The following is a 19,267-nucleotide window of genomic DNA, read 5'->3' as shown; positions in this document are numbered from 1 at the left end:
CCCCCTCCCCACCCCCAGCCTACTGCATTCTGGAATGTTGAAACATGGACGTCACATTGTGTAGTGTAGAGATCCCACAATGGTGAAGCCCCAGCCAGAGAGTAAAATTTGGGCATGGGGCACAGACATTCAGATAATTTTAAACTATGAAAATTGAAGTGAATTACCAAATGCTCTTCAAAACACTTGAAATACTGTATATATCAATAAGGCATTGAACTAAAGCTAAGTAACTTTGCTGAAGTCCCTATTTAAATCTGTGCAGTCCTAGTATTTGTGCCAGATGTGATGGGAGGGGTTGTTCATCTTCCTCCTTCCACTTTCCTGGCTAATTTTGGAGAGAGAAGAGCAGGTTTTGCTGCCAGCTCTCAGTGCAAAGCAACTGAGGGCACGTTTTGACATCCAGCTACTGACTCAGTCTTCCACTCCCATCTGTAAATACCTGATATTTGCATCTCACTCATATTTGTGAAACTCCATTGACTTATTTTAATTTTGAATGATGGCTGATCACGTATGATCTGCCTGCTTCAATGAACACAATCTGGCTGTGAGATTTCCCATCAACACTTAGTTGATGCTTAGGTATTCTGATAACAGACTGTCCGTTCTTGTCTTGAGTGGTGGGTTTCTAGACAGGAGTTGTAAGATTTTGACCTGGCAACAATGATGCAAGGCCAAGTTGAAATGAGATACAAGTTGGAAGTGATTGTGTCCCTGGGCATCCCATGGCCGTCTTCTTGATCAAGGTCAGTGTGTTTGGAGGATGGGATGCCCGTGTCCACCACAACATTGAGGTCATCTTCCATCGCCTCCGTCTCCGATCCCACCCTTCACTGATGAACCTTATCACATCTCCAACCCTCCTCTTCTTGGACACCCCGCTTTGGTTTCTTGCCTACTCTCAATCTTTTCATCTCTTAATTGCTGACGAGACATCAAGCAGCTCGACTTCAGCACTCCTTTCTCATCCTTGAACTGTACCCCCTCTAAACGCACAGCCTTCCACTCTGTCCACATGAATCCCAACCTTACCATCAAACCCACATTCAAAGGGGCTGCTGTTGTAGTCTGGCGGTCTTACTTCTACCTTGCTGAGACCAGACAGCAACTCTCAGACACCTCCCCGTACTTAACCCTGAAAAGGTCCTTACTCTGAACTATCAGAAACTATCTCCAACACCATCACTAACCCTGGAGAACTCCCGTTCACTGTCACCAAACTGACTTCCCTTACCCTGTACTGCTCATTCCCACCTCCTACCAAAGATCCACAAACCTGACTGTCTGGGTGGCTCCATTGTCTCTGCCTGCTTCTGCCTCAATGAACTCGTACCTGCATAGCTTGACTCCATTCTATCCACCTTGGTTCAGTCCCTTCGCACCTACATCTAAGACAATTTGCATGCTCTCGATCTCCTCTTCTGGACTTTCTGTGTTACTTGCAGTACACCTCCGGCTACAAATGTTTTGTAAAGATAGATACTATTTGAAAAAACACACAAAATGGGGTCATATACTGTGTCCAGTGCTCCCAGTGTGGCCTCCTGTATATCGGTGAGAGCCGACATAGATTGGCAGATCGTTTTGCCGAGCACCTACACTCCATCTACAAGAAGAAATGGGATCTCCCAATCGCCACCCATGTCAATTCCACTTCCCATTCCCATTCCGTGGCCTGCTCCAGTGTTGTGATGAGGCCACACTCAGGTTGGAGGAACAACACCTTATATTCCGTCTGGCATCCAACCCACTGGCACGAGCATTGAATTCTCGAACCTCCGGTAATGTTCTATCCCCCCCCTGCCCCCACCCCACTCCTTCACCATTCCTCATCCCCTTTTTCCCCTCTAGCCTTATCTCCTTGCCTGCCTATCGCATCCCTTGTTTTCTTTCTTCCGTGGCCTTCTGTCCTCTCCTATTAGATTCCCCCTTCTCCAACCCTGTATCTCTTTCACTCATCTACTTCCCAGCACTTTACTTCACTCCTCTCCCTCCCAGTTTCACCTATCACTTTGAGTTCCTCCTGCCCCTCCCTCAACTTTTAACTCTACTCCTAATTTTTTTTTTCCCTCCAGTCCTGCTGAAGGTTTTCAGCCTGAAATGTCAATGTACTCTTTCCCATAGATGTTGCCTGGCCCGCTGAATTCCTCCAGTATTTTGTGTGTGTTGCTTGGATTTGCAGATTTTCCCCTGTTTGTAATAGTTGAAAAAGCTCTGAATTGTCACTCAAAGGGAATAATATTTGCTTAACCATTTTGCCTCTAGTGTTTGAGTGGAGCAAAAGAAATAAGTGCTATTTTTGCAACTGACCTAGCAGTTCACTTGGGAGCTGCCTTCTACAGTTATTGTGTGCTGAAGATGCTTAGTGGGAAGAAATGCTCATACTAATGTAAGGGGCTGACTGGTTGAGAACAAGAAGTAGCTTTACAATAACCTATAGCCTTGAGGGCACATGGCCAAGTGGTTAAGGCATTGGACTAGCTACCTGAGGGTCATGAGTTTGAGCTCCAGCCGAGGGAATGTGTTGTGTCCTTGAGCAAGGCACTTAGTCACACATTGCTCTGCGATGACACTGGTGCCAAGCTGTATGGGTCCTAATGCCCTTCCCTTGGACTACATTGGTGTCGTGGAGAGGGGAGACTTGCAGCATGGGCAACTGCCGGACTTCCATACAACCTTGCCCAGGCCTGCGCCCTGGAGAGTGAAGACTTTCCAGGTGCAGATCCATGGTCTCGCAAGACTAACGGATGCCTTTAATAGCCTTGAGGATGGCAATTGGGAGAGAAAGAAGATGCATGTTCTTTCATCTTCGCTACAAATGCAAAAAGCACATTGCTAGGTAAAGATTTAAAGTACATTTGTCTTCTACTTAGTATGTAGATGTAATCATCTTAAAGCAGTATTCTGAAGTATTAAATGTTTTGAGTGCTTAAAATTGATATGAAATTTTTCAGGTCTATAGCTATGATTCATACAGTGGTACCTACACTCCACAGACGCCCGCTGCATCACAGCAAGTGATCTACACAACCAATGGTCAGCCTTATGCTGTGGCCTATCAATATCCCTACCAAGGTGAGTGTTTGTATCAGCCTGCCTTTTCAATATTTCATAAAGTCTATTGACTGAAAGGTGATCTGAAAGCAGCAATCCAAATTACAGACTGAAAGTGCAGCTTCCCATTTGGAAGATCTAATGCTCGTTCGTTATAACTTTTTATGACATCTACCTTTCAGGAGAATAAACATTTTGATTGGTTGCTTTTAGTAGTTCGATGAAGTTGCTTGATCATCATTCTTTAGCTGACTATATTTTCTGGCCATCCTCTGGATCATCGAATACCGTGTTGCCCCAAAAAGAGATGACTTGTTTACTGAGGCTCTCTTCATATGGACTCTGCCTGCAGTATCAGCAGGGAGGATGTTGGCACTAAAACCGCAGGCATATGGCAGAGCCCTGGCAGCTTTGTTTGATGTATTCTGATAATTAGAGAAAAAAACCTTTACAACCAGGCCTTAAAGCTGCAGAATACATCAGGAGAAGCAGTATGGTATGCCCCATTCTACACAAAACTCCATTAACAAGCTGCTTTATCATTTGACATTGAACATTTGCATTCATAATGTTATGTATATGAAGGGCTGGAAACATTGTTGACGATCCCTACCAGCCATCCCACAATCTCTCTGACCCACTACCATCAGGAAGGAGGTACTGGAGCATTGAGATTAGGACTGCCAGACTGGGTAACAGCTTCTTCCCCCCAGACAGTGAGACAGATAAATCCCTTGCCACCACCAAGGTCTGTCACTAGGACTGTGAGCTGTTTGCTGTTTACCTGTACTGCACATACTGCATGCATTTTGAATTATATTTTATAAACTTATTTGTGGTGATATTTTGTTTATTATACTGTGCCTAATATACGTGTTGGTGCACAGCAGTCTGGAGTAATTTTTTTTTGGTTGAATATATGTGCAGTCGGATTACAGTAAACTCGAACTTAAACTTGGCTAACTGTAGCAGTATGATTTAAAGGGACTCTGGAAATAAGCCCACTTAGAACTCTGGTCATTTTTGACTGAATTGAAATCGGTAAGCAGAAAAAGATGTACGATTGATTTAAGTGTCGTGCCAAATTGGAACGGTCAAGCACAGGCCAATTTGAGGCGAAGTATTCCAGGCCCCAAGAGTGTACGAAAGCAACTGAACCTGATGATTGGACAATGACTTGGGCGCTGGGTCAGATTGAAAAGGTCAGGGTGTTGGGGCCTGAGGTGAGCAATGGGCCAATTCAGCTCACTGCTCTACTCTGCAAGACAGACTCTCTTTGTGGACTTCAGTTCAGAATGCTATTTGTTTGCCTTTATTGTTCACATGATTTGTTTTTTTTTCTCTCTGCACATTGGGTGTTTGATGTTTTATTTTAATGGGTTCTTTTGGGAATTTTTGCTTTGTGACTGCCTGTTAGGAGACACATTTCAAGGTTGTATAATGTATACATACTTTGAAAATAAATGTACTTTGAGATGGTCTCTAACTTCAAGACAACAGATTCCCACAACTTAACTGTTACTGAAGTGAAAAGTATGGGTCAAGGTGATTGTCGGGTTTGATCGTATAAAAGTCGATACAGAAGTCTGATGTGTGTAATTAATCTTCCATGAGGTGCATACTGCTGGATCATGAAGTATTCTTGTTATCAACAATTTTAAGAGGCATCTCCCAGCCATATTTGCTGGTAAGGATAGATTTGGAGAAGTTGAAATGAAATGACGTCTTATTCAGTTTTCCCATTGACTGGCCAGATGGTGGCAGTGTTAAGCTAGTTTCAGAACTCTGAAGTCATCTTCTAGGGAAAATGAACTTGTATTTGTTCACTGACCTTGAATAATGACTGGTTCATTATTTTACAAAGACTTGGCATTGTTGGGTCAATGTGATAATGATTAATGGACAATAACTGTTCTCAAAGAGTTAGAGGAGATTTGTCTACATGTGCTAAGCATCTGCTAATGATTGCTGAATTTGGGACTGCCCTTTGAAAATTGTATCAGATTATAATTATCCAAGTAATTGCCCCCCCCCCCCCGATCCCAGTGCTGTGGCATGACATTCTAAAATATCCCTGATTTTGTTCACATTCTCATGCAGGCCTTGCACGAGACCTGATCCTTCCCACTTGCACAGAATCAGGTTTGCACTGACAAAACTGCCAATGTGAAATTATCCCAGACAGCATTTATTTTGGAGAAGAGCTGACACAACAATCCATTAACCTCCGATGTACCTCATTACCAGGGGGCATTTGCCAATGTCATCTTTGGTTTAGCTTTCAGAAATGCTAGCACTAATTTAAAATGCTTGTTTACTGTTTGAAAGCTTTCTGCCCAATGTCAGAGATAGGCAGTTAATCTCTTTCCCTTTCCCATTCCTTCTGCCTGTTTTTATCTTTTCCAGCTTATTTTTTGAAAGTGGATTCAACTCCACATTCTTAACAGGATATTCTAGATCATTGCAACCTATTGTAGGAATATATTTGTGCCTCCTTGGCTTTATTTTTCAGTTGTTAATTATATAACCATTTCCTCTCCTCAACAACCCCTTTGCCAATGGAAGCAGTTCTGCTTTTTGACATAATTTCATCCATCACTAAATGGTGTAGTTTTTGAATATCTGTAAAATCTTCCCTTAACCCTCTCTGCTCTAAAAGTAACAATTCCAACTTGCATTGCCAACTGGCGGTCCCACTGCCAGCATAATTCTGCGATGCTGACAGTGTAGCTTTGCTGCAACAATTGCTGATGAGTACTTACTGCCACGACATCGAAACAAAGTGCTTTTGTGACACTTGGTGCTCATTCTGTGCTTGCCTTGTCATTCATTGCAATGGCACCAGGTGCTCCAGGTCATGTCTTTCTAGAAAAAACTTGTGCAGATTCTTCTAACACTGCCTTTGAAGTCAGAGTCAGAATCAGGTTTAACTATCACTGGCACATGTCGCAAAATTTGTTGTCTTTGCGGCAGCAGTATGTAATCATAGAAAGAAATAAAACTGAGTTACAGTAAGTATATTTGTTAAATAGTTAAATGATACAAAAATAAAAATTATAAAATATGTAGTGAGGTAATGTTCATGGGTTCAATGTCCATTAAGAAATCAGTGGGGGGAAGAAGCTGTTCCTGAATCGCTGAGTGTGTGCTCTCAGGCCTCTGTATCTCCATCCTGATGGTACTAAGGAGAATGGGTTCGTTAATGACGGGCGCCGCCCTTCTGAGGCATCGCTCCATGAAGATGTCCTGGATACTGTGGAGGCTAATGCCCATGATGGAGCTGAAAGAGTTCACAGGTCTCTGCAGCTTCTTTCTATCCTGTACAGTAGCCTACCCCCCCCAACCCCAAAACCAGCCAGTGATGCAGCCAGTTCAGCCAGTTAGATGCTCTCCACATTACACTGTAGAACTTTGCCACGCAGCTGGTCTGTATTTTGTTGGTGATGCACCAAGGTAGTAGAACTGCTGCCTTATAGCTCCAGTGACCTGGGTAAGATGTTGGTCTCTGATCCTGTCTGCGTGTTCTCACTTTGGCCATTGACTTTGCTGGGGTGCCCTCATTTCCTCCTGCCTGTGTGTGGCAGTTTAATTAACCACTGTAAATTGCCTCTGCTGTGCGTGTGCATGGTGGAATGTGGGCCGGTTAGTTCACAGAGAAAATGAATGAGGGACTGGCATTACTTTGAGACAACGTGGCCAGATGCAAGTCAGAGAGGCATTTGCCATTGGGGAATGCACTCATGAATCTAAATTTTTCACCCAGCCAAGTAGAATAACCGCTGTGCATGTTGATTTTAAACAACTAAATAAGGTTATGGAAAACATAGTCCATGTACTGCATAGAAAACCCAAGATAAATTTTGAATGCGATGGCATAATGATTACCATTGGGTTCACAATTAATTTGTCATATTGTTAATATAATTGATTAATCCTGGAAACTCAGCCACTATTACATTCAAAGCCATGTTTTAATCTATCCAATATGTGTCCCAACCTTTTCCAGCCAAGGACACTTGGTTGAATAAAACTTCCCTGCAGAGCGTGCACGTATCCACACAATTTGCATTCCTCATGCAGCACGTTTAGGAACTTTTAAATAAAGTGTAGCTTTGTTATTAAAGCTGGACTCTATTCTGCCAGAAGTGGTTGATCAGGCGCAGTTTTGTGACATTTCTCCATTCAGAATTGGGTTTATTGTTGCTGATGTTAGTCATGAAATTAGTTGTTTTGTGGCGGCAGTACAGTGTTATGGTTATACCAACTTTACTATAACAATAAATAGTGCAAAAGAGGAATAGTGAGGTAGTGTTCATGGACTGTTCAGAAACCTGATGGCAGAGGGAAAGAAGCTGTTCCTAAAATGTTGAGTGCAGGTCTTCAGGCTCCTGTACCACCTTCCTCAAAATGGGGACATATCCCGGATGATGAGGATCTTTAATAATGGCTGCCGACTTCGTGAGGCACCGCCATTTTGAAGGTGTCCTCAGTGGTGGGGAGGCTTGTGATTGTGATGGAACTGGCTGAGTCTGCAACCTCACTGATGCTTCTTGCGATCCTGTGCATTGGTGCATTTATATGAGACTATAATGCAGACGATCAGAATGCTCTCCGTGGTACAAATGCAGAATTTTTTTTTTGAGAAACTTCAGTGGCATACCACATTTCCTGAAACTCCTAATGAAGTGTTGCTGTTGGTATACCTTCTTTGTGATTGCAACAATGTGTATAGCCTCTGAGATGACGATGCCCCGGAGTCACTAACCCCTCAATATGGACTGGTGTGTGTTCTCCCAACTTCCCCTTCCTGAAGGCCGTAGTCAGTTTCTTTGTCTTGGTGACATATAGTGCAAAGCTGCTGTCGTGGTGCTGCTTTACCAGCTTGTGTATCTCACTCCTGTTCGGCTCCTAGTCACTGTCTGTCAACAAGAGTGGTGCCATCGTTGCATTTGTAGATGGCCCACACAGTCACAAGTGGAGATAGAGTAGAGCAATAGGCTAAGCAAGCATCCTTGTGGTGCTCTTGTGTTGATTGTCTGCGAGGAAATGTTGTCAGCAATTCATTCTGACTGTAGTCTCCCAATGAGGATGTCAAGAATACAGGTGCAGGTTTGGAAAGCTGCTGGATATATATTGTTGAAAATGGCACCAAAACTGAGATTGTGGATTTTGACAGCACTGGATATTCACTTGCGGCAGCCGACTGGATCAGTGTGCCTTCGAGTGCTGGAAAATTGCATTGGCTGGGCCGGGTGGTGGCGCAATGACATCGGCGCCAGACCTGGGAGTGGAGGTTCCTGGGTTCGAAACCAGTTGGGTCTGCTCCCGAGTATGCTTTCCATCCATGCGGGGTTGGTTGTCAAGATCGCAACTTGACCTCGTAAAACAAAGGGAAATTACTACGAAAATGTCTGTGTGAGGAGTGGCGTGTCATACAGTCTCTCTTACGTTCCACGCCTTGTAAAAAAAAAGCCGTGAAAAACATAATCATCACGGACGCATGCAGACGCACACATACAGACTCGCATGCACGCAGGCACACGGCAAAAAAAAGAGAAAATTGCATTGACAATGACACCGTTAAATGTTGCTAGTAGGAATATTTCAAAGCTGCTTCTTGCTTCATTGTAAGCCTGAATATGGCTTGCATCTAAACCTGTGCAATTTATCGGGGCTGGTAAGAAGTTTTCAGATCACCGAGGTGTCACTTGGGTAGGAGGCTTTGCACAACGTGATGTATTAGCAAGCAGACTGCTGTTTGCAGATGGCTGTGGTATTGAGGAGTTTTACTTCCCCTCTCGGGTAATATAAATGTAATGGGACTTTTCCAATAAAAAGCCAGCATATTACTTTGTGCTGCAGCACTCTGACGTTCTGCTCTCATATCCCTGCACAACAATGAGAAAAGACAGCTTCAGAAACCACGGTTCATTGGGAATTGCTCCATCCAATACTGAGAAGGGTACTCGTCTTAACGCTTTGCGTGTGAGAGCTTGCAGTGTTGCAGGGAGTAAGTAGTGAATTAGCAGCATATCTTGCATAAAAGTTATTTGGAAAATATATCCATTCCAAAGATGGATTCATTTTCCAACTGGAAAAATGGGCTGAAAAATAGCAGGTGGAATTTAATAGAGATAAATGCGAGGTGTTGGACTTTGGTAGGACCAACAAGGGTAGGTCTTGCACTGTGCACAGTAGGGCACTTTGGAGTGTGATAGAACAAAGGGATCTGGGCAAACAAGTCCAAAGTTCTTTGGAAATGGTGTCACAGGTAGATAAGGCAGTGAAGAAAGCTATGGGCACATTGGTTTCCCATGGTGGGAGAGTCGAGGACAAAAGGGCACAGCCACAGGATAGAGATGCGAAGAAATTTCTTTCACCAAAGGGTGGTGAATGTGTGGAATGTGTTGCCACTTGCAGCTGTAGAGGCCAGGTCATTGAGTGTATTTAAGGCAGAAATTGATAGGTTCTTGATTGGACATGACATCAAAGGTTATGGGGAGAAGGCCAGGAAATGGGGTTGAGGAGGAGATTTTTTAAAAAAAGGGTCAATCATTATTGGTGGAGCAGACTCGATGGGCCAGATGGCCTAATTCTGCTCCTATGTCTTATGGCCTTCATAAATCAAAGTATTGAGTCCAGGATGTTATGTTGAAGTTGTATAAGATGTTGGTGAGGCCTAATTTGGACCATTGTGGTTAGCTGCCTACAGGAAAGGTGTAAATAAGGTTGAAAGAATACAGAGAAAATCTGCAAGGATGTTGCCGGATCTGAAAAACCTGAGTTATAAGGAAAGATTGAAAAGGTTAGGACTGTATTCCTTGGAATGTAGAAGATTGAGAGAAGATATGATAGAGGCATACAAAATTTATGAGGGATATAAATAAGCTAAATGCAAGCAGGGTTTTTCCACTGAGGTTGGGTGGGACTACAACCAGAGGTTAAGGGTGAGAGGTGAAAAGTGAGAAGTTTAAGGGGAACGGAAGTGGAAACAACTTCACTCAGAGGGTCATGAGAGAGTGTGGAATGAGTTGCCAGCACAAATGGTGCATGGAAGCTTGATTTCAACATTTAAGAAAAGTTTGGATAGGTACATGGATGGTAAGGGTATGATCTTGGTTCAGGCCGATGGGAGTAGGCAGCTTAAATGGTTCAGCAAGGACTGGATGGACAGAAGGGCCTGTTTCTGTGCTGTACTTTTCTATAACTACAGTCAAAGTACATTTATTATCAAAGTATGTGTACAGAATACAACCCTGAGATTTGTCTTCCCACAGACAGCCACAAAACAAAGAACACCATGGAACCCCTTCAAAAGAAAAACATTAAAACCCCCAACACACAAACACAACAATTGTGCAAATGGCAAAAAAAAAACCAAGCAGTAAACACAGAATATAAAGCACTATACCGCCAAAGTCATCAGAAAAGTCCAGGCATATTCGTCCAGCCCAGCTCAACCCAACGCAGCACTGTGTCATCTATTATCTTCAAAATCCTCGATCAAAAACACACAAAATAGTAACAAACAAGGAGTGACCAGAAACGCATTATAACATGAACTACTGAGTCCATTCCACAAATGGCATCATTTAAACCTTGCCCAGGACTCTAGCATAATCCTCTGGCAGCATGGAGTGAGAAGGAGAGAGAGACCATTTGAATATAGAGACCTTCCCCTGGAAGCAGCAGACGAGAGATAGAGACCGTCACATACAGACACGTTCGGCAGCAGTGAGTGAGTGGCTTTTGGAAGACACTGAACACCTGCTCACCTTGCGCTCTTGCCTTGATGATTTCAGTGTTCCTCGATGCTTTAATTGGCGAGGTCAGCAAGAAATGGACTTAATTATGGACTCACCCTGTCTCCAGGATCCTTGCTTCACTTGAAACATCACCAAAAACCCTCAGGGACAGCAGAGCACCAGATCGCTCAATTGGCCCAAAAACATGCCAGCAAAATGTAGATCACAGGCTCCAACGATAGCAGAACCACGTTTAAAAGAACGAAGTGAAAATAGTTTTATGAACCATCTGGAGGATGTTGCCCTTCATTGCTTTGTTTGCTGGCACCATCTTCTTCCCTGTTTTCATTTGTCCATTCTCAAACTATGCCATGGTCAGTGTAATTATATTCTCTTGAATCATATTACCTTTTGCAAAATATATTTTCTTTACTATCTTTGTTGGTGCACCTGATGTTAATCTAGAGTTGAGCATGATCATTGATGCCTGTTCACCTGCCAAGCTGTAAACAATTTCACTGTCAGCAGGTATATTTTCTTTATGGCAACTTATTTTTGAAAGAAGAGCCATTTTATTGATACCTAGTGTACAGTTGCACTCCCACCGTTTTTAAATGTTGGTAAAAAATGTAAATGCATGCAGCAATGTTATCTGTTTAATAAGCTGTGATCCAAATAGCTTGCAGCCTGTGCTTTATCAGGACACTGTTAAATTCCTGCAGAATCAACACTTGTTCTTTTGTTGTTGGGGGGGGCACAAAATTATTGAAGATGAGAGACAGGTGTTTGGTTGTAAGATGTCATTTCAGAATAATTGGCAGGGAGAGGTTGGCATAATTTTCTTCTCTACCAATTTACAAAGTTAAAACCACTTCTTATCACTATAAAATGTGCTGCAAATTAAGTGGGAAGCTGATTGGAAGTACTTTTGAGGTCAAGCTTCTGCGTAGGCAAACTCAGAAAGGTCCCAAGCTAATCAAATTTTTTCCATCTTAATGTTAGTCTAATGCTTATTTCTCATTCTCCTCCCCCACCTTTTCTAATCTGTCTCCTGGAGCATCAGCATTTAAATGGCTAGTTGGATTTTCATGCCTGTCATATGGAATCTGCAACAGTTATTGTTAATTGTACCTTGTTCTTACCACCAATATGTAGCATTTTTTTTTATTAAGTTTTGGCTGCTGTGTTATTTTCACACACCTTTCATCAACACATCTTTATCAGCCCATTCTTCTCCCCTTTTTGTTTATTGTGTGTTGCATGTACGTTTAGAAAATGTGTTCTGTTCCCTTAAGTCCAAGTTATTTAAATATATTAAGAAAAATAGTGATCCCACTATCTCCTGGGAACCCACACTATGCATTTCTGTCCAGTCTGAACAGCAACCTTTCCCTAACATTTTCTGTTACGAGGTAACTTTCCTACCCGTCTGCCACAGACCCTTTTGTGCCCTTCAGTCTTGATAACAAGCTTATAATTGGCACCTTTATGAAATGTTCTTTAGAGTTCCACATACAATATATCAACTTCAACCTGGAATCACACTTGTGATCATAATTCTCCCTCTCTTTCCCAAAATATAAAATCCCCTGTAGCAAGTGCTCAGTCAACTGTTCCCTGCTTCCCCCGTGTAGCAGAGTTGCCCATGGTGCCAAGTTCTGGAACCTGGCTGTACTCTCATAAGGAGCCGTCTTAACCCACTGGTATTCAAAATTTTATACAGGTTCAAGAAGATGCCTTCAGGAGTGTCTTGAATTACTTGCCTATTTGCTGTTCCTCTGCCTATCATTCACTCCCCCTTTGTTTGCATGCTCTTTATAGGGTGTATCCACAACATCCTGAACCTTGCCAAAACACCATAGTGACATCAGCCTTCGTTTAAACTCTGCAACCCAGAACTCGAGCTCTTGCAGCTAGCCACATTTCATGTATTTGAAGGCATCCTAAGGGACATGAATTCTCTGACTCTGAGGTGCCCTTCCATCATTTTTGTTTCAACTCCAGAATTTAAACTGAACAGATTTAAAATTCTCTCTCCAGTTCCTGCTTTTTATGATGGTTGACTCATTTTCTCTGCCGGAGGTAGTAGAGGATATTGCTTCTGATGTGATGTCCAAAAGGGGAGCATTCCTTGTTGAAGACCTCTTGTATGATACCTCAGTGTACTGATGTGATGAAATAATTGGTATGGACGGTATGCAAAACAAAGTTTTTCACTGTAACTTGGGACTTTTGACAATAAATAGATTTGCCAATTTGCAGCATTTGGAACTGACATATACTTGCCATCAACAATTTTGCTGGATTTCTTTTTTACATGGTCCTTGGCTGTCGATACTTAATGATCTGGATGCAGAGAGCTGATCTGATTTGGTTTCCACACCCTGGATTTGGATGGCTAGAGTTGTGTCAGTAGTTGAGTCCACTCTTAGCTAATTATATTCCAGTAGAGTGATCTGGGATGTTTTCTGTGTTTAAGGTAAGTACTAAATTTGTGCTTTTAAAAACCATGTTCATCTCAAAGATTAACTTCTCACATTCATAACCCACAGGTCCTTACCCCCCGGCAACCAATCACGTTATCATTCAAGACCGGCGACGTGATGATGGAGACCTGGCATTGGGTATGGTGGCAGGAGCTGCCACTGGTATGGCACTGGGATCATTGTTCTGGGCATTCTAAAGCTCTGAACGGCTGAAACAGTCTGCTGCTTCCCTAGTCTTCACTTCCTGCCTGGAGCCACTCCTTGCAATTTGCACCCTTCGTATAATTCCCTAGCACATGCTGCCCTCAGCACTTGTTTAGAATCCACATTGCACCTTAACCGTGTTGAAACAATTCCTGAGATCTGCAGTGATGTTTCTATAGCAAAATGAAAATGTGTTTATAATATATATATATATATTGCAAGACTATAATTAACTTATTTCAGAATTGCTAAGAATAACAATATCATGTGTTTTTCTAATCCTAATTTTATAACTTCCAAAAATATTGTTGATTGTATAAAAGAAAAGAATGATTTATGCTGGTGTGATGTGATGCAGTTCCCTTGGGCGCCTCTTTTTTTTCAAATTCCGCTTAAGATGTTATAATGAAGATTCTTGCTTATCCTTTCTGAAGTGTTCCTTTTGGTGTGCAGTTAAAGCTCTTAATAATTATGTAAATTTAAGATAGAAGTGTGTCTTTTTCACAGAATCTGAACTGTGCCCATTCTAGCTGCAGATAAGACAGGTAGAAATTGATGCTCTGGAGTAAAGTGACGTCTCAGGCTATGTTACCAGATTGTTCAATAGTGAGTTAACTAGGCTCCTCTGTTTTCACTCTGAAGTATTGAAGAGTTACTGCCACAGTCACAAAATGGGTTTTCAATGCTCATTTATTTGAGTTGGAGGTGTTTGATATCCACATGCGTTTTGGATAAGGAAGATCCCAGATCAATCTGTTTGCTTGCTTTCTGTAACTTTGACCTCTCTGTGACTGTGGATTCACAGATTTCCATTGCCTATAGCTTTAAATGATTGATTCACCAGTTGTGGTGCAATGTTTTGGAGCCTGAAATTCTGGCATTTCACTTTTCAGTAAGTACCGGTTTGTTTCCTATTTTTAATTTATTGCTTTTCTTACAGAATCCCTGTATAGATATTCTGCCAATCTTTATCTCTCATCACTTGTGACCAACTCTTTGCTCCTTTTTGTGCAATACTGTCCATAACATCATCATCAAATCCTCATGCCTTTGGCCAATGCTTCAACCTGACAGAGTGATTTGTGCTCAACTTGTCCTTGAGGGCGCAGAAACAGTAAATACAGAAGTGAACTTAGCAGGAATCAATAGGGCTGACAACAAAATTGAAAGATTAGTGTAGGGCAGGATACAGAAGCTGTGAATACTTAATCTGGGTGGTGAGGTATTGATTTCATAAGTGTTTGAGTTAAGAAAACTTACTTTGAAATGAAGGAACCACTTAAAATGTGTCGCTGCTGTAAGCAGTTTCATACATTGGCTGTGGAATACCAAACAACATTGTTTCAATTATTGAGTTAATAACTTCAAATTTATTTGAAGTACTTAATTGCAGTCCCATCTGGTCTAAATGCAGTTCAGAGCTGTAATGACAATACACATCCATGCTTAATATTTTCCTTGTGAGCTCTGAAATACAAGTCTTTACCTCTCCACCCCCACCCCCAAGAAAGTAAAGCTGAGATCACTGACGTATTAGACGATATCTGTACATGGCTTACTAGAGTACTGTTGCAAAAAGTGCTTGAAGAAAAACTTTTAATTGAAAGAGGAGAGGGAGAAAATTGTTTTCAATTTATCTTGCCCTGTATTGACAACTTTAAATTGCTTTTGGGTAATTTGTACCTTTAGTTTTAACCTCTTTGTCAAAATCAAAGTTTTAGTGTAAATGTTACAATAAACTGTTTTTCTCCAAAGCAGCCTGCAAATTCCAATTAATCAATAGACCAGTATAATTATAGTTGCAGTTTCAATTTGAGCACCACCAGCTGTTACAGTACATTATCCTCTTTAGGTGTACTGATTTCACAAAAGGCTGACAAGTTGGAGACTCGCATGTGGCCTTAGGCCTGCAATTGTCTTCAGTGTCCTTGTGTTTATAATGTGAAGATGTAGGATAAAAGCTAAATATTGATCCAGTCCACTCTTCCTTCGTTGACGGGAAGATGGGACCTATATAGTCATTAATCCTTGTGCAATCTGATAGTTTTGTGCAAGGTTTCCTGGAGTTTTGGTTGAACCGTGTGGAGAGGTCTTTAAGTCCATTGTCAAGCTTACATAGAGGCACTGTATCTAGCCTGAAGCACAGAACTTCAATTCACTCTCAATGATGTCCTGAGCATGTTCTAACCAAAGTAACCATATCAGCTTCCCCTCAAAACATCAGTTTTTTTAGAGTACAAATGATTCTTCATAGCCCGAGAAGATTTAAAACAAAAAGTAGACAACTTTCAGGTGAAGGAAGAAAATAACAAATCAAGAGAGAACAGTCAAATCTGAAGCGCTGAATTAATGGAAGTAAAGTGGTAGGTCAGGTGCAAGAATTTAAAATATCGCAAGATGGTGAAAGAATGAAGGAAGGCACTGGAAATCCAAGTAGATATTCAGTTTTGATTGAGGACACGAGTTAGGTGCCACAGTGACAGGCAGTTTATCGGAAAATTTATGAGTGGGCTTTAAATGGTTTAACCTTGTAGCTGCTGGTTATGATTTTTATTTTATTACTCACATTTACCGTATAGATACTTGGCAAAGCATCTTGTCCTTTGAAGTTACAATGTCTCTGTGTAGATTTAAAATTTATACTTCAATCATTTGATTTGCTGAATATGCTTTAGAAATTGCTCAATCAGTTTCAGTAGAGTAATTTATAAAGTTTATTGTGGAATTTAAGTTTGTGTAATTAAATAAACAAATATAATTGCATGTACAGTTGTCTGATTTTTAAGACCAGTGATCTAGTTAATAACTTTGCAGTGTGAGGTTGTTTACTCACAGTGTGTATCCACTGCTGTATGACAATCCATGCAACATCTGATACAAACATTTTGTTTGGATAGTGATGAGAAGGACTACAACAGAATACAGGAGGATATTACAGGACGGATTAATATATCTGTGTAGGTATCTCCTACCAAAGTATGTAGTCAAGTCAAGGTGGGGTAGAATACTAATGGGACCTGAGGACAAGTACTAACTTGATACAAGGCTTTTTTGCCCTAATACTTGGTTTTCCGTTTTTCAAATTCTGGAGAGAGGGGATGAAAAAGTAGGAAGTTATGCTTAGCCATATTAATCTCTGGTTGCTACATTATAGGAAGGATTAGCTTTATTTGTTACATATACATTGAAACATACTGTAAAGTGTTAGTTAAAGTTAAAATCTGTCCCGAGCCTTATAGGCTCATCAGGCTTATACTGGTTTCTGTGGCGTGAAGCGACTCAGCGCCAATGAGCTTATGTATGGGTGTGCCTAATAAAATGGCATCTGTTTATCAGGGAAGGATACACAGTGCTTTGAGAAAAGAAGGCTGAGAGGTAATTTAAAGGTTTTAAAAATTATATTTTTGATAAAGCAGTGGCAGAAAGTGTTTCTTCTTGAGAAGAATGCAGAGGCCATTGTTATAAGATGTACACAAAGCAATCCAATACAGAATTCAGAAGAGTGTATTTAACTGCTCACTCCCCTCCACCCCATCCTGAAGAGAATGTGGGATTAGCTACCTCTGGAACTGGTTGAGACTAATAATCTAGGGAGGCTAGGCAAGCATATGAGAGAGAGGACAGCACTGAAGAAGTTTTTGAGCAAGAATCATAAGTGGATCATCAGTGCTGACATGGACTGGTTGCACTGAACGCTGTTTTTGTGCCGTACAGCAGTAAACAAGATCATGGCCCTCCTCAAACTTTAATTTCATTCTTTTCCTTGAAGACCTGAACACTGAAGTTCATTACAATTTCAATTCTATCATTGAACACATTCAGGATTGATGTAAAACTAACTTCCGAGATCATTCAGCTACCTCCGCGAATCATCAGGGATTTTGCACTATTTCAAGTGGATTGCTAAAAGTAAACTATTCCCAAAGAAACACTGAACGACTGGAAAAGTTGAAGGTGTTAAAAGCATCCGTAAAGTCTTTAGTTTGAATTATTCACTGTTTCTGCTATTATACAATTATAGCTTACATTTTTCATTACTGTGGCTTGAACATGTGTTCTGTTTGTGTTTATTAACCCGTGGGCTTTTGTATTGACTTTCAATACTAACTCTGGACTTGGCCTAATGAATGAAAAGAAATTAGGTCTCCAAGTAATTGTACTTTATCAAAATAGCAAAGCAGACAACATGAGTGATCACCTATTTAAAAATTGCAACACCCATCCCTTTTTGCTATTTCAAGAAAGCTAAATATGTATATCATATCTCCACCATCCAGGCTCTGCCTGCTTCTCACTACTACCATTGGCAGGAGGTACAAAAGCCTTAACCCACAGCATCGGGTTCAGGAACGGTTATTACTCTTCTTGCCAATGATCCTGAACCAATATGGAGATCTACAATCACCACTATTCTGTGAACTGATTCTGTAACCTACTCTCTCACATTCGTGGAATCGTTATAACTCGTTCTCAGTATTATTTTTTATTTGCATAGTTCATCTTTTGCACATTGATTGCTTGTCAATTTTTGTACATAGTTTACTAATAAATTCTGTTTTTTCCCTGTAAATAGTTTCAAGAAAACAAATCTCAGGTAGAATACAGTAAAGTGTATGTACTTTGATCACAAATTGAATGTTGAACCACCAGATTAGTTGCAAAGGTGACGCAGTATTTGGTAGTTTGTTGATATTTGAAGGATGTGTTCACTTATTTCTCCTCGTAGGTGTGTGTATGGGGTGGGGGGGGGGAGTGTGGAAGAGGAGGGGGATGAACACATTTAGGTCCAAGCAAAGCACTTTTCCCGTAGAGCAACAGTGCACCCCCAACCCACAAGCTTTTGTTTTCCCATGTCAAGACTGCACTTTCAAATAGGGAAGCACCGCTGGGGAGTGTGAACCTCAGCAGAACAATCTGGAAGTTGCAATCTGATGAAGTTTAAAAGTTCTTATTTTTTGGGGAGGACAGTGGTTGTGCAGAATTCTGCTAAACATTGGTCATGTGCTTTGAATCAGAAGTATCTCCTCTTAAATGTTATTTCCTCTTGGGTTCAACTTTGGGCAATAAACTTTTGAGGGCATCTGTCACATCTTACAAGAATGTGACTTTTCATCTTTTTTGGACATTGCTCTAAAGTTAGAAATGATCGATTGTTCCTTGTATTTTAATGTTCAGAGTTCAAATCAAACTGTCGGTAAGTGTTGCTTTTATCAGCTGGACACTAGTCACTTTAACTTGATTGAGGATGCACTTAGAGGCCAGGTTTGAGCTTCACTGGTCTAAAATGAGAAAGGTGCAATTCTCTTAACAAAATGGTAGGCCTTTTTTTTCCATTTTTCTTCACGATACGATGCTGTTGTCACGTTTAAAGAAAAAAATGTGCAAGTGTGATTGAGTGGCAATATACAGCAGCTAAAATGAAGCAGACAATTGAAGTTCAGCAGCTGACTCAGAGTATCAGCTCTGGTAATATTGCTCATGGATCTCTCTGCTTTTCTTCCCCACGCTTGGAAAGCACGCTTCAAAGCAAATATCATCTTTCAAAATGATAGACGCTCCTATCTGAAATGTTACATTGTAAGGTTTTTCAACCATACTGATAAAAGGCCACGATTATATTCCCTGAATGTGAGCAGGGGAAAGCAATGAAAGACTGGAGAAGCTTGAGGTAACATCTTAACAACCTTTGTGTTTGTCAGTGTCGCTGAATTGTATGCATTAGATGAACTCCAAACATTTAAATTAGTGAAACGGATTTTGATATATACTTTACTG

At 41.2% G+C, this 19,267-nt stretch overlaps 1 protein-coding gene across 1 annotated transcript in view; it reads left to right on the top strand.

Moving 5' to 3' along the window:
* plekhb2 (pleckstrin homology domain containing, family B (evectins) member 2) overlaps positions 1–16,255 on the top strand; it is a 33,702-nt gene extending 17,447 nt beyond the window's left edge. Inside the window, exons 7-8 of the mRNA XM_063046048.1 lie at positions 2,958–3,078; positions 13,355–16,255. Coding sequence (XP_062902118.1) covers positions 2,958–3,078; positions 13,355–13,485 — 252 coding nt within the window. The 3' untranslated portion in view covers positions 13,486–16,255. The remainder of the gene's footprint in view (positions 1–2,957; positions 3,079–13,354) is intronic.
* Positions 16,256–19,267: the final 3,012 nt, after the last annotated feature.

Source organism: Mobula hypostoma, chromosome 4 (genome assembly GCF_963921235.1).
Source record: "Mobula hypostoma chromosome 4, sMobHyp1.1, whole genome shotgun sequence".
Lineage (NCBI taxonomy): Eukaryota > Metazoa > Chordata > Chondrichthyes > Myliobatiformes > Myliobatidae > Mobula > Mobula hypostoma.
This window is presented reverse-complemented; position numbering and strand designations above follow the sequence as displayed.